At 35.7% G+C, this 26,104-nt stretch overlaps 7 protein-coding genes and 1 pseudogene across 8 annotated transcripts in view; 3 read left to right on the top strand and 5 right to left on the bottom strand.

Annotated features, from left to right (window-relative positions):
• Positions 1 to 1,354, bottom strand: part of LOC107677889 (vertebrate ancient opsin-like) — a 7,623-nt gene extending 6,269 nt beyond the window's left edge. The window contains exon 1 of the mRNA XM_016472956.1: positions 596 to 1,354. Within this exon, the coding sequence (XP_016328442.1) occupies positions 596 to 965 (370 nt within the window). The 5' untranslated portion in view covers positions 966 to 1,354. The remainder of the gene's footprint in view (positions 1 to 595) is intronic.
• Positions 1,355 to 6,010: 4,656 nt separating this feature from the next.
• LOC107677874 (galanin peptides-like) lies at positions 6,011 to 6,876 on the bottom strand. Its single transcript, XM_016472936.1, has 5 exons — positions 6,793 to 6,876; positions 6,652 to 6,706; positions 6,450 to 6,539; positions 6,164 to 6,217; positions 6,011 to 6,069 (listed from the first exon to the last, which is right to left on the bottom strand). The coding sequence occupies exons 1-5, from the start codon at positions 6,874 to 6,876 to the stop codon at positions 6,011 to 6,013; spliced, it is 342 nt and encodes a 113-aa protein (XP_016328422.1).
• A 1,812-nt stretch (positions 6,877 to 8,688) lies between these two features.
• LOC107677873 (galanin peptides-like) lies at positions 8,689 to 9,556 on the bottom strand. The gene is made up of 5 exons (XM_016472935.1): positions 9,473 to 9,556; positions 9,332 to 9,386; positions 9,130 to 9,219; positions 8,842 to 8,895; positions 8,689 to 8,747 (listed from the first exon to the last, which is right to left on the bottom strand). The coding sequence occupies exons 1-5, from the start codon at positions 9,554 to 9,556 to the stop codon at positions 8,689 to 8,691; spliced, it is 342 nt and encodes a 113-aa protein (XP_016328421.1).
• A 2,285-nt stretch (positions 9,557 to 11,841) lies between these two features.
• On the top strand, positions 11,842 to 16,970 carry LOC107677872 (leukocyte antigen CD37-like). The gene is made up of 9 exons (XM_016472934.1): positions 11,842 to 11,908; positions 12,645 to 12,712; positions 13,637 to 13,700; positions 13,816 to 13,946; positions 14,174 to 14,248; positions 14,380 to 14,487; positions 15,081 to 15,257; positions 15,349 to 15,432; positions 16,879 to 16,970. The coding sequence occupies exons 2-9, from the start codon at positions 12,647 to 12,649 to the stop codon at positions 16,948 to 16,950; spliced, it is 777 nt and encodes a 258-aa protein (XP_016328420.1). The 5' UTR covers positions 11,842 to 11,908; positions 12,645 to 12,646; the 3' UTR covers positions 16,951 to 16,970.
• An 824-nt stretch (positions 16,971 to 17,794) lies between these two features.
• LOC107677870 (CD59 glycoprotein-like) lies at positions 17,795 to 18,830 on the top strand. The gene is made up of 4 exons (XM_016472932.1): positions 17,795 to 17,809; positions 17,942 to 17,998; positions 18,183 to 18,314; positions 18,478 to 18,830. Exons 2-4 carry the CDS (start codon positions 17,944 to 17,946, stop codon positions 18,573 to 18,575), a joined length of 285 nt encoding a protein of 94 aa, XP_016328418.1. The 5' UTR covers positions 17,795 to 17,809; positions 17,942 to 17,943; the 3' UTR covers positions 18,576 to 18,830.
• A 77-nt stretch (positions 18,831 to 18,907) lies between these two features.
• LOC107677869 (gap junction beta-3 protein-like) lies at positions 18,908 to 20,733 on the bottom strand. Its single transcript, XM_016472931.1, has one exon. It carries the CDS (start codon positions 19,801 to 19,803, stop codon positions 19,102 to 19,104), a length of 702 nt encoding a protein of 233 aa, XP_016328417.1. The 5' UTR covers positions 19,804 to 20,733; the 3' UTR covers positions 18,908 to 19,101.
• Positions 20,734 to 20,918: 185 nt separating this feature from the next.
• LOC107677880 (zinc finger protein 668 pseudogene) lies at positions 20,919 to 24,767 on the bottom strand (annotated as a pseudogene).
• Positions 24,768 to 25,030: 263 nt separating this feature from the next.
• Positions 25,031 to 26,104, top strand: part of LOC107677879 (zinc finger protein 646-like) — a 9,101-nt gene continuing 8,027 nt past the window's right edge. For both annotated transcript variants that reach the window (XR_001632894.1, XM_016472942.1), the window contains exon 1: positions 25,031 to 25,300. The gene's annotated coding sequence lies outside the window, so the exon portion shown is untranslated. The remainder of the gene's footprint in view (positions 25,301 to 26,104) is intronic.

Below are 26,104 nucleotides of genomic sequence, written 5' to 3'. Positions count from 1 at the left end.
TATGTTCTACTGTTAGTGTTATCTGTATGCACCAAGGGTCTGAGAGTAACGCAATTTCAATTCTCTGTGTGTATGTGCTGTACATGTGGAAGAATTGACAATAAAGCAGACTTGAACTTGAACTTGAACTTAACCATGATATTTGTTGTAAAAAAAACAACAACAACATGCCAATAGAAATATATAATCTTCCAAAATAAAGAAAGAAAGAAATTCAATAGGGAATCATATCTATAGTGTTAGTCACTGTTTTTAACATAGTCTACTAATTTTCCTCTACTGATTCTTCATATTGAACGTTACTAATAAATATACTGGGATAAATCCTGGTAGGTAGTAACTAAGAAATAATACTATTATTTAAAGAATAAAACTAGAAAAGGCACCAGCAACAAGTGGAATACATACTAAAATAGAACTAAATGGCAAAAATGTGCAATTTGTTACCACTAACAATGGAATTGTCACTGGGAATGGCTAGTAGCAGAGGAATAAGTACTAACAAATAAATATAATAAACTGTAACATAACTAGTAACTACTTAGTTTAAAGTAATAAATGTTACACTTTTTGGTATAGTTATATAATAACTCACCGAAAAAAGTGACAGCGAATCCCTCCAGCACACACGCCCAGACGCCCAGGAAGAAGTAGCCTCGTGCATTAGTTAGAAAACTTATAGTGCCTCCTGTCAGTGAAACTAGAAAATCAGCAACAGATAAATTAACAATAATGTAATTCAACGGTTTCCTTACATGTTTTAATCTAAACGTCACAAGCATAACGGTGAAGTTCTCTGTTAAAGACAGTGAAGTCACTATGAACATCAGACAGGCGAGGAAAGTGTAATTCCAGGGCGCAACAGACTTGAGGGGACCCGAGAACGGATCGTCCGGTGTGGTGATGTCGGTAGACTCGGTGACAAAAGACCCAAACGATTCCATGACAGCGATTAGGGCGGGCATTGGGATAAAAAAGACCAGGAAAAAAAATCATAAAATCATCACTAGGGAGCTTCTTGAAAGTTCAAGACAGGTGTTTTTATACTAACAGACACAGAATTTGCGTACTGTAAAAATAATGTCTGTTTAAAAATAATTATATTAATTAAAACACACACATAAATAAGTGTAAAATTAATGTGTGTTGTATACGTGTTCTTATTATTTAATAATTTTCGAAATATTCCAATATTTTCTGGTAAAGCAATCTACTTGAGGAGGCAGAAATCCAGAAGAGCGCCTTTGCGTAAAGGTTGCAATTAAACGTCACAGGTCCGCTCGCTCTGCGTCCACAGTTGAGCATAAGTATGTTCATGCTGTTCTCCTTTATATACACAGTCCGTCAGCATGGCCATCTCAATCCCTCGAGGTAATGAGAAAAGTCCATTTCCAAGTTTACCGAGAAATTTCAGAGGGGAGTCACGCGCTTTGCTCTCTTAAAGGTGCAAGCAGTAGTTTTTTGCTCATGAAAAAGTTTTACACATAGAGTTATTTTGAAAAACTGTCATTAAAATAATACACACTCACATTAAATGAAGTCTCCAGACATATCACTCTTCTAGAAAAAGATAAAAAGGGGGAAAAAAGCTTTTATTTTATATGGAGCAGGTTGCCCCCTCATGGACACCTCCATATTTATATCACATGACCATTTGTGTCATTACAACCAAAAATGCAAAAATGAGGTATGCAACATATAGACATATGCACTCAAAATCAAATCAAGCGGGGCGTCGGACGGTAGGCTCCTCTATCTACAAAACGGTATATGTTCATCCTTTATATACTATATAGGCCTATAATGTATATATATATGTATAAAAAATATATTAAATTAAAGAGTTTACTCACCATCAGGCCATCTAAGATGTAGATGAGTTTGTTTCTTCATCAGAATAGATTTGGAGAAATTTAGCATAACAATACTTGCTCACCAATGGATTCTCTGCAGTGAATGGGTGCCGTCAGAATGAGAGTTCAGTTGGATGATAAAAACATTACAATAATCCACAAGTAATCAACACGACTCGATGTGTGAAGTCAAAAGCTGCATGTAAGAAACAAATCCATGGAGGCGTTTTAACTTTAAACCATAGTTTCTGGCCAAAACATTCTCCATAATAATGCTTCCTCCAGTGAAAAAGTCTACCCCATGTTGTCTACTCACATCAAAATCCACCAACATTTTTTAGAATGGCTTTAGCTGTTTTCTCTTGTAAATGGTACTTGTGTAAATTGATCTGTGTGTATTTCTCTCCTGATTCAGACGAGACCTTTTCACTGGAGATATATTTTTCACTGCAATATTACTGATTGAGGACTCAGAAGCAAAGGTTTGAAATATCTTAATATGGATTTTTTTCTTACAAACATTCACCTCACAAGACATTAATTGATTGACTGATAATTGATTGTGTGGATTACTTATGGATTATTGTGATGTTTTTATCAGCTGATTGGACTCTCATTCTGACGGCACCCATTCACTGCAGAGGATCCATTGGTGAGCAAGTGATGTAAATTTCTCCAAATCTGTTTTTATTAAGAAAGAAACTGAATATTTTTAATCTGCTAAATATTTTGACATGAGAGATTATTTGATGAAAGCATATCAGAATTATCTTCTCCCATAGATAATGTCTGAAATGCCTCCTTTCCCTGCCTCAAACTGACAAGAGGGAAAATACTAGGAGTGATTCATCTGCTACAAGATTAAACCCCATGATTAGCTGTGAAGATTAAATTAAGAAATAATTAAGAAAAGTAGGAAAATGCAAGAAACTGAGATAATATCCAATACACAAGTGTCTTATCTGTAACATTCCTTACTGTCGTTCCTATTCAGATGCTTAGAAACAATACATTACCACGGCACTTGCACAATGCACATGTAAGTAATTTATGCATCCTATGTGGATTGCTCAACAGTATAGTATGCAAAATGTATTTACTTGCCGGTCTTAAAATGAAATTTCACAGAACCACAGGCATGACAGGAAAATAAAAGTGTTCATTTGTTTAGACTAATTACTACTTTACTGTAAAGAAAGGGTCAATTGTTTGTGAGCAAATTTTTAATTAACTTGAGTAAGGTTCATCTAAGTAGCCTAGAGCAAGGTTGCTTTGAGGATGGGTCCTTCTCTTTGAGGATAGATTATGTTTGTGTGTGTGTGTCTGCCTCAGTCATCGACTTTATTGACTTCCAGTAATACTAATTTCAGTCCGTGCCTAGTCGCTTATTGATGTGCCCAACTGAGTCATACGGATCTCTAGACCTTTTAACACATAATGGGGCACGTCAAGAAACCCGTCTGATTTTTTTGCACAGCTGCAGATTCTTGGTAGCGGTGGCATTAAAATGACCCTAGTCCCGCTGAGCAGTTAAACATTCTCATTTACTTTGGACCCTCTTATCAGTGTTCTAACTCTGGCTCACCATTGTAGATGACAGGCTGCCCATCATATAAGCACAATCTAATTAATACCAGCACTTTTAAATTGTGGCATTACCGTGTGATGCTCTGGTTAATGGATTATTGTGATGTCTGGAATTGACCCAGAGTGATTTATTACTCACTTATTTGCTTTTATGTTTTCACCTTTTTTTGTGGTGGCATTTATGTGACAAGTGGTCTGCTAATTTTATAGCTTTGCAGTTGTGACATAAAATTGTAGTTTAATTTTACCTGCTACTGCACAAGTCTAATGTAACCTTTATAAATCCAAGTGTCGTTTACTGAGCAAAAGCCATATTGGAGCTGTGAGGGAGCTGAGTGCAAGTATTTCTGTAAACACAGTGATTGTCAGTCAACCTTTTCCACTACAGGATCATTACACATACAATCCACAGTTGGTTGGACTTTCTACCATGAAGATGAAAAATGCCAGCCCATCTTCCAGGAAGACGATTGATTGAAATCTTATTATCTTGTGAATTCCTGTTGATTTAATAAAAGGAAGCAAACCAATCACAAAAACGATAATTTCTCTGACCAGAAGGTGTGATATAAGATGCTCTTTTAGAAAACTCCATTCATGATGAGCAGTTTCAAACTGAGGATAAACGCTTTAGCTTTGGATTAATGGGATGGGGGTATATTTAGCACAGATGCAATGTTTGAAATAGTTCTTGAAAAAATGTTAAGAGCTCAGATGTTGTTAGCATGTGGATCTGGGCAGCCATCCTTCCAGGGACCCCATCTGCCCCCCAAGTCCTAAATCGCCTCTTCCCATCTGTACTTAAAAATATACTTGAACTTTACTTAAGTATACTTACTAAAATAAACTTGAAGTATACTACTTTTTGGTAAGGGTCATTCTGCCCCCAGGTTTCTTCTGATGTCTCTCTGTAGACAACCAAGTTAGAACAACTTCAGAAATGGCTGAAGCTAATTTAATCATAATAATATACATTACAATCTGTGAAACACTTTGGTGTGATATGCATCTGCATCTACATCTATTTTTAACAGTATTTATTCTTTTAAGTATTATGCATGCAGATTTATGACCTCATATTATTTGAGAGATTATATTAGTAAAAATTACTTTATACCACACTACAATTTTAAATAAAACTAAAGACAACTTTGTGACCAGTTACAAGTAATTACAAGTAATGCGAGTTACATAATCAGATTACTTTTTTCAAGTAACTAAAGTAATGCATTACTTTTAAATTTTCAGGAAAATATCTAAATTACTTTTTCAAATAAGTAACACCAGTTACTTTGTTTTTCTCATTTATTCGCTGACACCTCTCCTGTCAGGCTGTCCCCATGTTGAGAGAAATTGGGAGTAAGTGCAGAGACAGAGGCACTTCCTTCAGCAAAATAATGGATTCCTTATGAGTCAATTACTTCAGAGTATTGTGGTGCAAAACATATGTATTGTACATATTGATGTATTGATTTTTTTCATTTCTCATTTAGATTAATTGTGTAACTTGATCACTTCAAGACTTGAACTATTTGGTTTTAATTTAGGCTATTGTCTTGTTAGACAATGAATAATCTCAAACAGTGGAGCATGATCAATAAGTGGCATAAAGCATAAAGGCTCTCTCTCAACCATCTTTGTCTGGTTGTCGAAAGAGCAAAAGTCAGAAGATTCCAGGGCCTCGGCATATGTCAGTTCATGCTTTCCCCAACCTCTCTCAACAGCTGTGCTTTTGTTTTCTAGTAAAGACTTTTAGATTTTGAAAAGATTTAGACCTGAAATTATTTATTATATTTATGTTCATTTACATTTATTACAAACATTTTTGCTTCTGTCCACGTCTTTTGTGAAATCTAAATAAACAGAAGTCATATATAACACAGCATCCTTTTACACGGATGTCGCTTTTTTCATCTGCCACTAGATGGCACCATATGTTAAATCTTTGCTCCTCATTACATGATATTCTGCATTTGGCATCCAATGGAACAATATCCAAAACACCTTCTGCGCTCTGTACGCATTAGTATTCACGAAATCAGGTCTGAAAATAATTTAAATTTTGCTACACTACACTGTAGATTCACTTCATTGCCATATACACTCCCACCACTCAGCCTTTGAACGGTTCATTTTTGGTCACATTTTTAAAATTATTCTGTTACTGTGTTAGTCATGCAAAATTCCTTTTGGAATCAACGGGTTATTATTTTGCTATTTATTTAAAAATGTGTATTTGTAAATGGCAATGGTGAAATCACCAAGTGTTCACCTCTGACTCAACAAATCGGCACCCTGATTACCTCAATTTCCTTTTTATATGGAATAAACGTAAAAGTTTTTTTTTTTAAGTGCTTTATTTGAACTCTGAAGCAGAACATTATGCACCAACAATGGTTCAATGGTAAAGTGGTGAGATGAGTCAAATCAGCATGATTCGTGGAATATTATCTACACATTTTACCAATTTGAATTACTGGTTAATACATATTAAATAATGATAAAACGGATCAAGTGCAAAACAGTATTAGAGGGCAACTGTTGAAAAACTGTAAAACAGAGATATTTTGTTATTGCTTCATATGGCCATTCATTAAAGAGCCACTGAAATCTTCAGTCATTCCCATTTCTGAAAGAGAAAAATAGTACTTTCACATACATTTTTCAGTTACTAGAAATAAAAGGAAACAAATCAATCAAACTATTAGGCCTATGTAATTCACCTTTTAATTGCAGATATGCAAGATGACCCAGCAGTGAGAGAAGATAGGAATTATCTGGAATAAGAAAATAGACTACTTTAGAAAAAATATTTTTTGAAATACTAGGAAAAATACTAACAAACTGAATAACCAAGAAAGAATAATATTTGAGAAGGGGACCAGATCACATAATATTAATGTACTAACATTTCAGATTATTCCTTAATATCAATTAAATGTAATGTTGTAATAATAATAATAATAATAATATTAATAATAAGTCATTATAAATGCTTTAATAACTGACTGTATAAAGATGCTGGTAAGCTTGAACTCTCATTCCACATGTCTCTTTTGCCCACAGCTCTGTGTCTTACATTAAGACTTCTGTGAGCATCTGCAGGAGAACCACAAAATTATTGCAATAAAACCAATAATAAATATACTTAAAATATACCTTTGCACAATATTTTCAAGTTTGTGTAATTGTTAGAATGCAATGAACTTACAAGGTCCCAGTAGGTACCCAGCACTGTTCAGAGTCCATCCCTTTTTCTCTGGATTCTGTGGGATTAACAGAGAGACCCATAAAAGAGATGATGAAAAACAAACATCTTGTTGAGCTTCAGAAGAGGTAATAGAAGATGTACCGTGAGGGTCATGCCATGGATCCTTGACAGATGTGCAGTTAAGACACAGAGTGAGATACAGAGTAAAGCACAACTCGTCTGCATCTGTGAAAAAGACACTAGACTACATGTACCATACATCCATATGCATTGTAGCAGAAACAATATTTATTTAAAAACAATCCTTATTCATTAATTTTTATAATTGCTGTTGTATTTATAGGATTTAAAGGATTTTTTTTCAACATCTGTTAAAAGTCGTTTGATCTGAAATAGCATTTTGTTGGCTTTTTCCTCCTTGGATTTCAAAACAACATTATATCAATAAATTGTAATAATATTCATTAAATATGATAAAGACATGTACACTCCTAAAAAATAAAGGTTATTTTTTGGTATCTATGGTTCCATGAAGAACCTTAAACTAATACCTAAAATATTTCCTTTTCACAAAAGATTCTTTAGTGAAAAAAAGTTTCCTCAGATTAGTAAAATGTCCTTCAAGCTAAGAAAACAACTGATCTTTGGGCAGCACAAAATGGTTCTTCCATGGCACTGCTGCAAAAACGATCTTTTGGAACCTTTATCTTTTAAAGTGTATGCATATTTGTATCGTCATCATTTAATTTAATCAATTGTATCTTTGATGTTTTACTGTAACTTCACAGACACAATTCTAAAAATATTAAAGTAGTTAATTAAAGCATTAAACACAACACAGACAATACTTACCTTATAAGATAACAGTTGCTGTTTATAAATATTTATTAAAAAAAAAAAAATGAATTCCAGAAAAAAGAGACAGTCTGTAACCTTCAAATAACAGGTCTGCTGCAGGTGTGTGTCTGAATAAGGGAGAGTCTGTCTTTTATACACCCAGCGGCATAGAGCATATTAACATAATGAAACTCTATTAGTACGACGTTCATTTGTTCATTTCTCATAATTACTGGTGCTGTTTACAGAGACGGGAGAGAGGAAGGATGGAGAATGATGAGACAGAATTAATCAGACAGTAAGCAAGGTTACGCCATACAGGACAGGAGGATGAATAGCGCCAAATATCTAAACAAACAAACATAGATATATTTGTCTGTCCAGCTGTACGTCCATCCATCCATCTATCAATCTGTCCCTCCACCTGTCTGTCCTTCTATCTATCTATCTATCTATCTATCTATCTATCTATCTGTCTGTCTGTCTGTCTGTCTGTCTGTCCATCCATCCATCCCTCTGTTGGACGTATGTCTGTCTATCCATCCTTCTGTCCCTCTGCCAGTTTGTCTAAATCTTTGCTCCTCATTACATGATATTCTGCATTTGGCATCCAATGGAACAATATCCAAAACACCTTCTGCGCTCTGTACGCATTAGTATTCACGAAATCAGGTCTGAAAATAATTTAAATTTTGCTACACTACACTGTAGATTCACTTCATTGCCATATACACTCCCACCACTCAGCCTTTGAACGGTTCATTTTTGGTCACATTTTTAAAATTATTCTGTTACTGTGTTAGTCATGCAAAATTCCTTTTGGAATCAACGGGTTATTATTTTGCTATTTATTTAAAAATGTGTATTTGTAAATGGCAATGGTGAAATCACCAAGTGTTCACCTCTGACTCAACAAATCGGCACCCTGATTACCTCAATTTCCTTTTTATATGGAATAAACGTAAAAGTTTTTTTTTTTAAGTGCTTTATTTGAACTCTGAAGCAGAACATTATGCACCAACAATGGTTCAATGGTAAAGTGGTGAGATGAGTCAAATCAGCATGATTCGTGGAATATTATCTACACATTTTACCAATTTGAATTACTGGTTAATACATATTAAATAATGATAAAACGGATCAAGTGCAAAACAGTATTAGAGGGCAACTGTTGAAAAACTGTAAAACAGAGATATTTTGTTATTGCTTCATATGGCCATTCATTAAAGAGCCACTGAAATCTTCAGTCATTCCCATTTCTGAAAGAGAAAAATAGTACTTTCACATACATTTTTCAGTTACTAGAAATAAAAGGAAACAAATCAATCAAACTATTAGGCCTATGTAATTCACCTTTTAATTGCAGATATGCAAGATGACCCAGCAGTGAGAGAAGATAGGAATTATCTGTGGAATAAGAAAATAGACTACTTTAGAAAAAATATTTTTTGAAATACTAGGAAAAATACTAACAAACTGAATAACCAAGAAAGAATAATATTTGAGAAGGGGACCAGATCACATAATATTAATGTACTAACATTTCAGATTATTCCTTAATATCAATTAAATGTAATGTTGTAATAATAATAATAATAATAATATTAATAATAAGTCATTATAAATGCTTTAATAACTGACTGTATAAAGATGCTGGTAAGCTTGAACTCTCATTCCACATGTCTCTTTTGCCCACAGCTCTGTGTCTTACATTAAGACTTCTGTGAGCATCTGCAGGAGAACCACAAAATTATTGCAATAAAACCAATAATAAATATACTTAAAATATACCTTTGCACAATATTTTCAAGTTTGTGTAATTGTTAGAATGCAATGAACTTACAAGGTCCCAGTAGGTACCCAGCACTGTTCAGAGTCCATCCCTTTTTCTCTGGATTCTGTGGGATTAACAGAGAGACCCATAAAAGAGATGATGAAAAACAAACATCTTGTTGAGCTTCAGAAGAGGTAATAGAAGATGTACCGTGAGGGTCATGCCATGGATCCTTGACAGATGTGCAGTTAAGACACAGAGTGAGATACAGAGTAAAGCACAACTCGTCTGCATCTGTGAAAAAGACACTAGACTACATGTACCATACATCCATATGCATTGTAGCAGAAACAATATTTATTTAAAAACAATCCTTATTCATTAATTTTTATAATTGCTGTTGTATTTATAGGATTTAAAGGATTTTTTTTCAACATCTGTTAAAAGTCGTTTGATCTGAAATAGCATTTTGTTGGCTTTTTCCTCCTTGGATTTCAAAACAACATTATATCAATAAATTGTAATAATATTCATTAAATATGATAAAGACATGTACACTCCTAAAAAATAAAGGTTATTTTTTGGTATCTATGGTTCCATGAAGAACCTTAAACTAATACCTAAAATATTTCCTTTTCACAAAAGATTCTTTAGTGAAAAAAAGTTTCCTCAGATTAGTAAAATGTCCTTCAAGCTAAGAAAACAACTGATCTTTGGGCAGCACAAAATGGTTCTTCCATGGCACTGCTGCAAAAACGATCTTTTGGAACCTTTATCTTTTAAAGTGTATGCATATTTGTATCGTCATCATTTAATTTAATCAATTGTATCTTTGATGTTTTACTGTAACTTCACAGACACAATTCTAAAAATATTAAAGTAGTTAATTAAAGCATTAAACACAACACAGACAATACTTACCTTATAAGATAACAGTTGCTGTTTATAAATATTTATTAAAAAAAAAAAAATGAATTCCAGAAAAAAGAGACAGTCTGAATAACAGGTATAACAGGTCTGCTGCAGGTGTGTGTCTGAATAAGGGAGAGTCTGTCTTTTATACACCCAAGCATATTAAGCATATTAACATAATGAAACTCTATTAGTACGACGTTCATTTGTTCATTTCTCATAATTACTGGTGCTGTTTACAGAGACGGGAGAGAGGAAGGATGGAGAATGATGAGACAGAATTAATCAGACAGTAAGCAAGGTTACGCCATACAGGACAGGAGGAGGAATAGCGCCAAATATCTAAACAAACAAACATAGATATATTTGTCTGTCCAGCTGTACGTCCATCCATCCATCTATCAATCTGTCCCTCCACCTGTCTGTCTATCTATCTATCTATCTATCTATCTATCTATCTATCTATCTATCATCTGTCTGTCTCTCTATCTGTCCATCCATACGTCTATCTATCTATCTATCTATCTATCTATCTATCTGTCTGTCCGTCCGTCCGTCCATCCAGCCATCCCTCTGTTGGACGTATGTCTGTCTATCCATCCTTCTGTCCCTCTGCCAGTTTGTCCATCCATCTGTCTATCTATCTGTATGTCTGTCTGTCCATCCATCCATCTGTCCGTCTGTTGGACGGGCATCTACCTATCTATCTATCCCTCCATCCCTCCACCCCTCCACCTGTCTGTCCTTCTGTCTATCTATCTATCTATCTGTCTGTCTGTCTGTCTGTCTGTCTATCTATCTATCTATCTATCTATCTATTAGATTGTGTCTCTGATCACATGAGCCAATACCAAAATCCATTTCATTCCATGATGCTTTTCTCCATTTAATAACAGCACTTTGCCCTAGATATAATTACAGCACCTACTGCTCCTTTCTATCCATTAACAGGGAAGCCCTAAAACATTCCACCTGATTATCTACAACTAATTGTGCTAAAGCTGCATTTGGGGCATGGGAGGGGGAACAGGCCGACCAGGAAGCGTGTTGAAACAGGGAATGGAAGCTGAAATTTCAGCCTCCTGTGGGAGGCATAATAATATATAATTTATAAAGATAAATCAACCCTGATCTCTGCCCCTGTGTTTCATTTTTATGCACTCATCTTCTGCTAAAATCAGCTCAGCTCTTATATCTGACGTAATTTATTTTGTCCCCTCTCAGAAATCAATATCTTGAAGTCTTGAGCAGAAGCTGAAATCATATGCATATGGAAATAGCTGATAGAAGAAATAGATGAAAACAGATTAATCTATTTAGTGCTTTTTTTTTATAAATGTCAAATCTTTTAATTGTTCTAAATCTTACAGCCTGTGAAAAACATGAAAACATCACAAAATGTCATATCATGATACATAATAATTTACATACCTTGTATTTCAAAATAAATGCTGCTAATTCAGAGGAGGAAGAGGGGAGTATATGGATCTAAAAGGTGTAAGAGTCTGTGACTAGGGCTGATATTTTATTTATGGTGGGTGTTCTGTACGCCTGCTTTCTGCTGAACTAGAGTCAAAGATGCTTTACTCACAGACAGGAACTCTCAAGCAATACAACGAATCAGAATTAAGAATTTTATTTATGCAAAATTTAGTTTTACATGATCGCATGTGAGGCCACCACGTTTCATTTACCCTCCGTGTAACATTACTGACTCTGCCCAGTTTATTTAAGGTAGGTTTACATCTTTATTTCTTTTGTGGAACATTATTAAAATGTTTTGAGAAATGCCAGTTAGATGTTGATTATATAGAAACATTGTTTATTAAAAACATTATTTCCTGAGAAAACAGTTATAGAGATTTTATTGCATAAATGTTATCAAAAATGTTTCTGGCTACAGTAACATTATAAAAGGGGAAAATAACAACAACAACAAAAAACACTGGCTGTTTTCACCATCATACAGGAGGTTAAAAAAAATCTAAATTTACGTAACCACCAAAGGATGTATTCTCAAATTTTCATAACAGCAAACAAAGCACTTTTGTCCCATTTGCTAGTGCTTGAATAGTTAATGGCATGCTTGTGTAAAACGATAGCTTTGGTTTCGTTACCATAGGCAAGGAAATACGAGAATACAAGACACTTCCTGTACCCTGTTCTGTTTTTGTGCTTGAGAAGAAGAGAGGGGGTTATTTTGTAGCATCTTTCTGGGCAGCAAATCCATATAAACAAATATAAAAACAAATGTAGCACACATGCTGTTCTTAAAGAAAAACTGTGTGAAACCAGCTTGGATCTGTGAACACTAAAAGTTGAACAATATGGCCTATTTTCTGCTTATCACCCTGCTACTGATAATACAACTTATTTTATTATTATTATTTATTTATTTGTTTTTTGTTTTTACAATTTTTCACTGGTTCTTATAAGATGATTTTAATATTTATTTATCTTGTGCTCACAGATATGGCATCTGAGTGCTGCCTCAGTCTCACCAAATACTTCCTCTTTCTCTTCAACTTGATATTCTTTGTAAGTTGCAAATGAGTCATAAGACACAGTTAACTGGTCTAAAATTAAAGGGGTTATATGATGCGATTTCAAGTTTTCCTTTCTCTTTGGAGTGTTACAAGCTGTTCGTGAATAGATAAGATCCCTAAAGTTGCAAAGACTAAAGTCTCAACCCCAAAGAGATATTCTTTATAAAAGTTAAGACTGGTCCACGCCCTCCTAAAACGCCTAACACGCCCCCACATGTCTACGTCACGATGTGGGAAGATTTGCATAACTTACATAAGAGGGTGTGACCTTATTGTTGCTGCCACCGCCGCCATGTCGTGAAGACGCTGTCTTTTCGTTTGCCTTTTGCTAGGATGCAATATTGATGTGCGCATGCGCAGTAAACCCTGGTAGGACAATCTGACCGGTAGGATAAAATGTCAGGACACCTAGACACGGCATTACAGTATGGTAAGGGACGTAGCATTTCCGTCACACGCTTGAGGTATTCGGCCAATCACAATGCACTGGATAGCTGGCCAATCACAGCACACCTCGCTTTTCAGACCGATGAGCTTTGTAAAAATCGACGCGTTTCAGAAAGGCGGGGCATAGAGGAGAAACAATAATGTACAGTATGTGGAAAATAATGTTTTTTGAACCTTAAATTGCATAAACACATTTCATTACACCAAATACACAAAATAATGTTCTTTTTAGCAACATCATATGACCCCTTTAAATAAAATAAAGTATTTTATAATATACCAAAACTATAAAATACACACATTACAATACAATTTGGTACATTTAACAGCAAAAATGAGATAATATTTTTTTCAGTAATATAACTGTTGTCTTTTTGGTCTCAGCAAGGCCAAACTTTTACATTTTATACAATGTACATGTCGGATTGCTGTTGGGCTCTGATTTTTCAACAAAAACTGTCTTATTCAGCTCTTAGGATCACTCCTCTTATCTATGGGACTATGGATACTACTTTCAGAGAACAGAATTTTCAGTATGTGTTACATTTTTTTGAGTGCAGAAATCACAATGCTATTTTGATTCTTTGTCTATTAATTTTATATTATATATTGTGAACTATTAAAGAATTTGCTCCATGTCTTTTACAGTGCCCTCCCCTCCCTACATTTCCATCTCTCTCTTCTCCTACTTCCTGATCATCAGTGGATCTGTGACCATGTCATTAGGCTTCTTAGGATGTCTGGGTTCTCTGAAGACTGTCAAATGCCTGCTGGCAACTGTGAGTTTTCAGATAAACAAAACTTGATGGGACTACATAGAGATACACTTTTATCTTAAAAATATAGTTGTTTGTTAGGAGAACTCCTAAAATGTTAAGAGCTTAGTTGTCACCAGCCTCTTGGGAATTGTGCATGTTCTTTGTACAGGTGTTTGTAATACAACAGTACATTTATTTGCTCCACTGAGCTGTAACAGCATGTTAAAACAAGCTTCATTTATCTGCAGTATTTTATCCTGCTCACGGTTCTTCTCGCGGCTCAGATAGTGGGTGGGGTTCTTTTCTACACCCAGAAGACTGAGGTAACTCAAGCATGAGGATCAGCAGTCCCACCCAGTTTGGTTGTTTTGAAAGCTATATGCCTATAAAGCTTCAGATAAAATCATGATCAAAACATCTTCAACTTATTTTTTTTCCCCACTCTCTTAATTAGTTGGCAGGTTCACTAAAGGAGCATACTCTTCTACTAATAAAGTCATTTGGAAGGAATGATTCCAGTCTCCAGAGTTTTGAAAATACTCTAGAGTACATTCAGCAGGAGGTGAGAGTCACAGCACAAAAGCACACACCAGTAAAAAACAAAAACAAAAAGAATGCTAAATATGAAAAATCTTTTGCAAGTTTTTGCAAACACATTTTCCAAGTACATTTCACACATAGAATTAAGTCAAATCCACAAATTAATAAGTGTATAAGTACATACTTTTTTATTTTAAGGCAAGTGTTTGCATGTAGTTTCAGTTAATGGCATAAAAATGATTCATGTAGTGCCAACACAAATGGATTTTACATATTTAAATGAAGCTATACACAATGAACTTAAGCAGTTGCATTGCTTTAGCTCATTTGAAATGTAAATTGAAAAAGCAGCAAAAACTAATTTTTTCAAATGTATATATTTAAGCTAAAAAGCTGAAAGATAAAAAGTTAAGAAAAGGTGTCTGACTACGAATGTAGTTTTCATGAACATGCAATATTATTTATTTTTTTAATTGTTGGATTATGTTTATCTTCTACCTGCCAGAGGTGTCCCCTGGTATATGCTATGATTTCATTAGAACTTTAAAGCTAACTTTGACAGGTACATTAAGAAGTTTGAAACAAGATATCACCTCCACCATTATATCTCCATAGGCCAAATGCTGTGGTTGGCATGGAACAGAAGATTGGGAGGAATCTATACCCTGTTCCTGCTACAACATAGGCAATGCCACTGTCAATGCGACATATGAAATCCAAGATCCAAATAAGTGTAACACATGTTTCCCAGATGATATCCTTTCAAATCACACCTGTGGGGTTTATAAACAGGTACGGATTCAGTTTCTGCCAAGTAATTATTTTGTAAATTGTGCTTCAACATAACGCATCGAGTTGTGCCTCTTTTCTCTCTCTCTCTAAGGGTTGCAGTGAGAATATAAAGGAATGGCTGGACGAAAATCTTCTCATGATTTTGGTGGTTATTTTGGCCATTTCTGTGGTGGAGGTAAGCAAGCTGTCACTTTAGACCCGAGTTAGAAAATCCAAATAACTATAACCCTTTACTGTCCAAGCTTAGAGTTAATGAGAATAAATGAAGTAAAATGCTGTTCTGTCTCATAGTGTCTTCAGTGGATATGCCTTGTATCTTACTGTTGCCTTAATCGCACACACCGCTGCTGCCCTAGAGAGTCACATGGCAGTCATGTTCAGCTGTCCAGGTCTCAGTTTGTGACTAGTGTAGTGTGTCTGAGTGCTTCATTTTTGCATACCGAAATAATGTCAGTCATGTATCACCCTTAAAGCCTGGATACACTACACAATTTTAAATCTGAACACATTTTGAAACACTAGGCATTATACACTTGCCAACTTTGTACGGTTGCAGAGAAAAACTGGACATCATTCACTAAAAAAAATGAGAATCACACACTACCAGACTACTCTCCAACCTCAACAACTGTATTCCAGCCTTAAGGAGCTTATTTTGAAATACTGAGTGAAAATGATCCCACTTATTACACGGCTCCTTTTTAAAAAATAAATGGGTGGACATAAAATATTGATTCAAAATTATTTTAGAATCTTACCTGTATATTATCAATCACAAAATAATTGGCCTAGTAGTAAGATAAACAACGCAATGACATTACAGTTATATTAAAACTGAGGTTCTCCATTTTTATTACAATCAGTAACTGAGATGTAAGATTGCATTTGTTAAAAACAAGAGAGAGCAGTCAAATTATGGGCCAAAAAGATCCTTTGTCTATTGTCAACAGTGAAGTGATATATTAAGTAAGTAATATATTAAGTAAAGCTCACAGAAAAGTCACTTTCAAACCCACCAAAATTCTGATTTCGACTGAATTCTGGCTGGGAAAATGTGCTGAACAACAGTAAATAAACTAAACTGCTAAATGAAATGTTGCTATGGACGATGGTAAACATTATTAAATTTTATGGCCGTTGAATGCTGCGATTGACCAATCAGAGTCAAATATAGAGCGCTGTGTAATAAGTTACATTAATGCATGATACTGGTGTGGAAACAATATAGCAACCAACCAATTCATAGTGTTGTTTAATAGTATATACATTTAACTGTACATTTTCTTACCTTTTTCTAACTGTGTGGCTGTTTGTTTTGTGAGCTCGGAGTTACAAAATATGATTGTACAAAGGCCTCGGTGGTTACTTTTAATTATATCTTTACTCACAGAGATTTCACTGTGGAATACTGGCAAGGTATATGTTGTTTGTGCTGTTATAATAGTAGCCTAGTGTGTGGTGTGAAGATTCGTCTATTGGCTTGGTCCCAACATTTGAATCTGCAGTGTTTGACCAGAAAAGTTAATTGAGTGCATTGCTAGAGGTAGATATTATATCATTAATGGTTAACTGAATGGTTGAACCATGGATGATTAATTTATGAAAAATATCCTCTTTGCAGATATGTGGTATGATCCTTTCGATGTGCCTGTATAAAGAGGGTTCTGTGGATTACAACACAATTCTCCACTAAGATGACCAGGATCAGTGAGGGAAAAAAACGTCAAGTATTTGTTTTCTGTCATTCATATATTTGATGTTTTGTTAATGTTTTTTATATTATTATTTTTCAGTACAGTACTTTGATTGTTTTATACAGATATTTTTTCTCCAAAAGGCAGTCGCTTGTTCATTTTCCTTGTTATTCAGATGTCATGTTTTTTTTTCTAGTATTTGTTTATGAAAAAGTACAAATAATTCGAACATTCGAATATTTAAAGGATATAAACCTTTATTTCGTGATTCTCAAAATATGTGCATGTGACTAAGAATGTTCTCATTTGTTCAGCCCTGGGTGAGAAAAACATATGGGCGGGACAGTATAATATTTCACAATTGTTGTGCACACAAAGCAAATGACCTCAATTTCGAGGCAATGTGTGTGATACTGTTCTCATAACATGTATTTTACATGTAAAATATTAAAATTCAAATTGTCCTTAATTCTATGTTGTTTATGTAAGGTGACAACAAGTGTTACACATTGGCTTTTAAAATGTTTGAATTTAAGTAAATTATATCATTTTAAGTAAATTGTGTATGTATACAAATACACTTAAAAAAAAAACAGGTTAATTGTAATAAAACTGCTGTTGCTAAATGGAAATAAAACAGTAAATTACATTATGATGTTGATTTTATGTTATAACGGCTGCATTTATGTGTTTATTTAAACTGAGGATCTAAATGGTACATGGGACATGTAATACCCCATAGCAAGTTATTGTAAGGGCAGGGCAGGGAGGAGGACAGGACAGGTGTTATCAGGTGTCATATATATACATGCTGTATTCATTTCCCTCATTAATTCCAGAGCAACACTACAGACTAAGGTAAGAAAGATATTATCACTATTTTTACAGTACTTTTAGTCTTGATGCATAAATAAATATATTTTACAAAATATATATATATATTCCATATTTAATCATTCATTATACTTCATTACCGTCCGTTTGATAAAGACATGAAGATGGAATCCCGCACATTGGTTCTGATCATGTTTTTAGGTGTCCTCTGTGGTAAGTGGGAAACAATTTTGACTTTTTCCAAATCATTGTTCTTCAAATTTCTAAATAATATATATATATATATATATATATATATATATATATATTGTAAGAGCATTATAATGAATTCAGCACACAACAAAAGCTTTTTTTAATTACAATTATAACAAAGGTTTCAAAATTGTGATCTCATTAGTTGCACAGGCACTGAGGTGCAACAACTGCCTGAAGATTGACATAGACAATCCCACCTGTGATAAGATAGAGGAGAAAGAATGCAGCAGTGGTTTTGATAAGTGCATTAAGATCAAAATGCATCCTCCAGCCTGTAAGTTGACCGTATTCTTTTCCTCAGATGTTAAAACTGATAAAAACAGGATAGTTCCTTATTTAAGTTCTATTGCATGTGTAAACTGAGATACAGGTGCATCAATTGATGGAGTGCAATGATTCATAGTGAAATTATTTAATGTGTGTGTTTCTTTTTGTAGACGGTGAGGTGCGCAGATGTGCAAATACTAATGAGTGTGATGCTCAGGTGCCTCCTCAGGTGGAGAAAGAGTGCTGCAACACAGACCTCTGCAACTGATCTGCTCCATCAGCCAAATGTATTTTACAATATGGTCTGTGATAATCTTACACTACTTAAAATGCTCAAAACATACAGCATACTATCATTGTTATTAATTGACTTTAATTTAATATATAGGTAAATATAAGTAGAGAATAATATAAAGAAATAAAATCTGGCCAGCAAAACGAGAAACAATGATGATTCTTTGTTTTCTAAAACATTGTATTTTTTTAGTTTTGAAATGTACAACAATTAAACTCTAAAACAAAACTGCTCAGTCAGCATTCACACAAAAAATGACTTCTCACCCAGACCAAACATCGCAAAAATGCAGACACAGAAACACCACAGTGCCAAAAAACATTTCCTTGACTAATTTTTCTTCTTGCTTTGTTTGCAAAGTTACATTTAAACTTACAATTTCAATCAAACTGAATAAAAATAGTCAATTCAGTTCCTAGTATTCATCTGTAAGGCAAAATAAAAAATATTTATATACAGATATATATAAATATGCTTGTGTTCAATGGGAACCTTTTTCTTACCCATCACAGAGATAGTGGCCTATTGAGTAGAGACAGAACAGACCGCTTGTTATAATAACCAGGGCAGATATAGACAGTAATGCATAGACAGACATTCTCTTTTCTGCTGCCCCTCGGACCACACACTGCTGTACTGAACACGTACCAAAATTTTGTGCATAACAAAGGTATGACTCTTCATTCAGTTTAGGCAGAACCCAGCACAGCAAGACATACACAAACAAAACCTCCACTGCAATCCGCAGCATGACGCTGAACAGGTACACCACCACACTGCTTTTGCTCTTGTGGAGGTCTATCATCATCCTACCACCAATAGTCATGGTGGGATCGGTGACAGCTCCCTGCTCGCTTTGAGATGCCATTTCTCTCTCCTTCTTCTTCTGGAATGAAGATTGAAAATGGGAGGAAAACAACTCCATGAGAAGGACCGAGAGCACAAGAAGGATGAAGAGGAAATGCCACGCCATCACTATAGCATTGTCAAAGTGTGTATTAAAGCAAGCTTTATTGCAGAAGGAGTCAGTGCTGTTACACTGGAAATCCTCATTTAGGCTTTTCCATGGAAACTGAGCCAGAAAGACGGTCACTAGGCGGATGCAGAGCAAGCCGAACCACATGGTGCGACCCTTATAGGTGGCAGTGGAGTCCACCGCAGTGCGGAGGATTGGGATGAGCCCGGTAACTATTGCTGCCATCGCTCTCTAGGGTGGTTTCAACTTCTTTATGGAAAATAAAGAATGTATCTGCATAAAAAAGGGAGAATTTTCAAGTACAGTCATACAACAAATATTTGGTATCTGCTTAAAATATTTGGTACATTGTTGAGATATGACATCAACATGATTTCAAAAATCAGTGTAGTTATTTTGTTTAAAGAACATGAGCCCAACATACCTTTTTATAGGGAACGAAGGTTTTGTGTGTTTGTCCAGCGCTGAAGTTGTTGTAATTTTTGAACTTCACTCACTATATAGCCTGTAACTGTATGTGTCATCAAAACTGGTTTCTCACATTTATCCAGTTTTTTTCTTAACTTGGGGTTAATACAAGATCAAGTAGTTTTGTCCTGTATTTGTCTATATAATAATATCTATATTTAACTCACTTCAAGTGTAAAATGTTAACTGCTCACCCCTTTAGATGATTTTCCAAACTGAATTTAAATGACATGTTAGTTTAATGGCATACTCTACCACTAGTTAAAATTTTTGACACACCTATTTTTTTTAACTAATACCAATTTAATTACTAATTTCACTATTTTCCACATGTATTATAAACAAAATAATCAAAACTATGAAATTGAAACTGCCGGCTTCTTTCTTTCACTATCTATGCCTACTCATCTATTTAATTAATCCTTAAAAAAATAATTAATTCATTACAATTAAAAAAAAAACAAAGTCATATCTTTGTGTCTACAAAACTAGATTAAACTAGATTAAATATTTTTAATATTATAGAAAATAATTTTTAATCAATGTGTCCAAAATTGTGAATGGTATTATAAATGAAACCTTTTTCAAATCATATTACACTACACTACACCAAACCGTCAAAAATCCATGAAGTACAATGGACCCTTTTCACAAGACTGAAAAACCCGGAAATGTGAAAAAGGTCCATTTTGCTTTAGGACACATAATGAAGAACAAGAGACGATATTGTTTAACTGTACAGCATAAAACCATTATATGATGTCCAAAACGTAATTACTGTCATATTTACCACCACATTCACTGGCTTGTTGCCTTAAAAAAAAACACTCATATAACAACAGCTGTTTAAATTTCAGAAGGAGAAAATTTTATTGATTTAAATGAGTCATTGGACTTGTGATTAAAATCAGCATTCAATTATTACACTGATTTCAAGTGTATAAACATGACATAGATTAAATCTGTGGTTATGACACTGAGGAGAACCATTGACTGACTCTTTGATTCAGACATACCTTAAAAATAAGAATCCTCTCAGCAATCTTGGCACATTTCTAAAGATAAATACATTTTGTACAATATCAAGGCAAATTAAAGACATCATTTTGTGACTATTTATGCACTGAAGCATTTAATCCTATTTAAAAATGAGATTTTATTGATTTTCAGGCTTTTTGCAAGATTCTCTGTTTTGTGAATAGAACAGCAGTAACAAAAATGTGAACATTGCTCAAATGTTCAAAACAGCTGACACGGTCAGCAACAAGTTCAGAGCCCCTCTTCCTTGTCTATATACATATGGGCTGGCATTGTCTGAAATGCCGACACCGGCACAGTCACCGGAACAGTCTGAGAAATAGCGGTGGGCTCGGATCCCGACGGTGACGCAGCATTAGGTGGTGACGGCAGGGGTTGGCTGTGCACTATGTCTGTCTGAGGCATGGAGGATGAGGACTCAGTGGCGCGGTGGGTGCGTAAGTGCTTGCGTAGGTAGGCAGTGAAAAGAAAAGCCTTTCCGCAAACAGTGCAGCAATGTGGCCGATTGGTCGAGTGGATGCGCTGGTGTTTACGAAGCCCGGCTTTATTCAGAAAACCCTTACCGCACTGGTCACAAACGTGAGGTCGTGGCTTGGGGTGCAGTTTCTCGTGTGCCTGCAGATCAGCCAGCTGAGCAAACTCTGCCTGGCAGGTCACACAAACATGTGGGCCAACAGGCAAAGCTGAAACCATAGAATCAGACGGGGGAGAGACAGTGTGAAGGCTGGTATGGGCCTGCACTTCCTCCCATGTACCGAATATCATATCACAGTGAGAGCAGGAAAACTGGGGAAGGGTGGTGGGAAACATCTGAGCTGTTTCAGGAGTGACCTGGACCTGCAACGGCCTCTCGGACAAGTGTGTCCTCTCATGTTTGCGCAAACTGGATGACACAACAAACGACTTGAAGCACAGCTGGCATTTGTAAGGACGCTCCCCTGAATGCACCCTTCGGTGTTTGTTCAGACTTGAGCGCTCCGTAAAGGACTTGCCACATTCCGTGCAAGAAAAAGGCCGCAGCCCGGAGTGAACTAGCATGTGGCGCCGCAGATCCCAAGAAGCGACGAAAGCTTTATCGCAGCATTGGCATTTGTAGGGCCGCTGACCTGAGTGCACACGCTGATGCACCGCAAGGTCTGCCGGCTGCCGAAACCTCTTAGTGCACTTGTCACAAGGGTACGGCTTGAATCCTTGATGCGCCCGTTGATGTCGACGGAAACTAGAGGGATCGGAGAACATCTTGCCGCACTGTGGACACAAGAAGGGTTTTTCACCCGAGTGGGTACGAAGATGGGACTGGTATGAGGACAGCTGAGTAAAACCTTTGCCACACTGTTCACACTGATACGGCTTGCTCTTGGAGTGGATTCGCAAGTGGCACGCCAAAGAGGATGACCGGGAGAAGGCTTTGCCACAGTCTGAACACAGGTAAGGCTTCTCGCCTGTGTGTGAACGCTCATGATTCTTCAAGTCCTTCAGCTCCGTGTACGTTTTACCACACTGGCCGCAAGAATACGGTCGGTGGCCTTGGTGATTACGCCGATGCTTGCGGTACACCGAAGGGTCGGCGAAACTCTTCCCACACTCTGAACAAAAGTAAGGCTTCTCCCCGGTGTGTGATCGTTGGTGCACTTTGAGTTTGGATAGTGTGGGATAACTCTTAGAGCAATGAGGGCAAGAGTGAGGCCTTTCGCCACTGTGCTGCGTCATGTGGATACGCAGGCAAATGGCCTGCATAAATGCCTTGCCACAGTCAAAACAAACAAACGGTTTCTCCCCTGTGTGTGAACGGCTGTGGTTGCGTAACTCTGTTGGAGTCTTGTAAGCCTTATGGCAGTGTGGGCACTGGAACGGACGCTGAGCAGAGTGGGAGCGCTGATGCTTGGAAAGCTGTGCCCGGCTGGAGAATGTCTTTGTGCACTTACCGCAGGTGTATTGCTGCTGTTTGTCTTTACCATGTACCGACAGCTTGTGGCTCTGTAGAGCTGAAGGGCTGGTAAAGACCTCCTGACAGGTTGAGCATTTAAAAGTGTGCAAAGTTTTTGGGGGTCTCCCTTTGCCTCTTCTTTTTGTAGGTTGTTCTGATGAGTTGTCTGGTTCTTTGTTGGGCTCGGTCTCAGAAGGCAGTGGTGTATACTGCTCTGCGGCTGGTGGGCTACCTGGATGAGGTGAAGCCATCCTGATGATGCTGGAGAGAACAAGAAAATGCACAATGAATGCCTTGAACTTATGTTTTAATTTAATTTAGAATTAATTTACTTACTTCATTTACTTTACTTAGTTCATTTATTTCACTTACATTTAACAGATTCATTTGTATATACTTGTTTTTATTATCACTTATATTCTTGGCTGTTATATGTTACTCTTTTTTTCCTTATTTTTTTCATTCTTTTTCTTTAGGAAAAATATATTACATAAATATTACATTAATAATAATAACAATAAATTATTGTATAATAATATTATTATATATAAAAACATTTTTTTTTACTTGACCACTGACCAAAAAAGAAAAAAGTGATTTGAAGTTGCAGGTTAGTACATACATTTACCTTTTTCAGTTTCAGTCAAAATACCATGATCACTACACTTTTTGTTAATTTTGTTTTAGAAATGCATTTCCCCCTGTCATTTAGTATATTTTATGTTTTATGACAATGGTGGCAAATTTAAGTTAACACAGATTTATTGTAAGAACATTTACTGTAGTAACTAGCATATAGTATTTGGTATACTAATGTATACTAATACTAATGCTATACAGCACAAAATGGCCGGCATTAGGACCTCAGGGGCAATTAGGAAAGACGCTCTTGTTCGCAAAGGAAGTTGGCATGCGCAGCTTGTGTACAAAACTGAATTACATTTCGATGTTAACAGAAATTATAAATGTATTATATATATGTATTAGAAATTAAACATAATGACCATGACCAAATCGAATCAATGTAAATGCAAAACAGTTGCAATTCAAAGAGCTAATGAACATATCTTTAACGCATACAACTACTCTTATTTTTCAATATCACACAAAATGGCTGGCTTTAGGACCGCTGAACACACGAAGCAATTTGCAGTGGGACGCTTGTCACTTCATCATAATCGCTGCATTTTTATGTATTTTTTTAACAATACGTGGTCGTTTTTTACCTCTTTAGTATGCCTACAAAATGTGGCTTACGTTACGTACCTTTTGTGCTCTCAGGAGAGACGGGTGTATCTTTGACAATGAATTTCAAATCGTTCAATCTCAGGAGAAGAACGGCGGCTTTAGGACCACGACGAAATTATAAAGTGAACGCAGATATGTGAGCCTTCATGACTTCCTCACTCACCACCCGGGGAATGTATACAAAACTATCTGAATTTTTCTTCAATTAAAAAGCTTTCATACCTCTGCTGTTTTGGTGTTCTTGCTACGGTGTTTCTACGGACTCCAGTGCACGGTGAGTGGGGTAGAATGGGGAGGAGAGACGGAGAGAACTGTGGGAGGGGAGATTATGTATGCTCGCTTCAATGTGCGTGGATGTGCAGTTGTTTTGAGCATATAAAGTTATATAACAAAATGTGAATTGGCTGAAAATAATGGTGCGGTTAACGGTCTAATAATGTGTAACTGTGTATTTGCAAAAGGTTTATTTTAAGAGTGGACAAATACTGAGCATTTTAAATAATACAAGCTGTTATTGATATTAATGATAACATTAAATAATAATAAGAATAAAAAAGAGGCTTCGAAAATATGTTTTGGGCGGAACAAATTCCTAGAAGTTCTGATAGCATCTAATATTTAATTGTTTACTTATAATGTAAGAGTAGCAATTGCTGTGTTTGCATTTGTGGCTATATAGTACAAAAATAAAACATTCTTGGTCACTAGTTTTGCGAAAAGCGGGGACTAAAATCAATAGTCCATGTTATTAAATTATTCCAATAGGAATTGGCGGAGGGGCTAGAAATAATATAATGATGTAATGAAAGCAATGCTTTTGTTAAGGAAAACACCTCTTTAAACTAACGTACGGACGTTTTTCACTGATGCACATTTCCTGTTTCCTAGCAACAAGAGCAGGAAGTGAGTGAGTCGAGTGGGATGGGGGAAAAGACAATTGGTAAAAAGGGGGACGAACACGCCCGTCCTGAAACTAAAATAAAGTGAACGGAGTGCCATCACTACTTGCACCAACTTCACACAGGGAGACTGCAACATTCAGTATGTATATTCCTAGCGTCATTTTTGTTGTATCAGTAGGTTAGTTTTAGCCACTGTTTCTAGCCGCCAAATGCTAACGTTAACTAGCTCGCAACAGGATGGGATGCTACTGCCTCTCCCAAATACATATTTTATTCCGATCATCTCAAGGGCAGTTTGTGTACACTATTAATTTAGACTACGGCTAGAAGGCTATTAAAACTATCAAGATTGTGCTTGTGTAGCTAGCTGTTAGGCTAATGTACCGGGGATGTGTTTACTGTGTCAACAGAGCTCCATTGTGAGGCAGTCTGCCATCTAACTGCTGGATATCTATAGAAATTCTATCTAAAATCTATTATAGATCAGTAATGCTGTCAGATCCCGACAGATATGCTGTATCAGCGTTATTTTATTGAATGGATATAAAGAAGAATAAAAACTGGAGCTGTCAGATTAAGGTTTCATGATCGATGATAAATAGGTTTAAATGGATATAAAAACCACTGCATGTACTTTGGTTTTATATAACGTCCAAGTTGGCAGTGGTGTATAAAGTACCTGAAAGCCATACTCAAGTAAAAGTACAGATATCTTACCAGAAAATTACTTTGGTAGAAGTTGAAGTCACCGTTTAGAATATTACTTGAGTAAAAGTCTTAAGTACAATAAATATCACATACTTTAAGTACGAAAAGTATTTTTTAAATCTTAAACGTTCTTAAGTATTGAAAGTAAAAGTAGATGCAAAATGGAAAAGAAGCATAAAAAAAAAATATATATATATATATATATATATATATATAAATAAATGTTTATATACCG

Source organism: Sinocyclocheilus anshuiensis, unplaced genomic scaffold (genome assembly GCF_001515605.1).
Source record: "Sinocyclocheilus anshuiensis isolate Anshui unplaced genomic scaffold, SAMN03320099.WGS_v1.1 scaffold1302, whole genome shotgun sequence".
NCBI classification, from domain to species: domain Eukaryota; kingdom Metazoa; phylum Chordata; class Actinopteri; order Cypriniformes; family Cyprinidae; genus Sinocyclocheilus; species Sinocyclocheilus anshuiensis.
The sequence above is the reverse complement of the archived record's forward strand: the minus strand, read 5'-3'. Positions and strand labels throughout refer to the sequence as shown.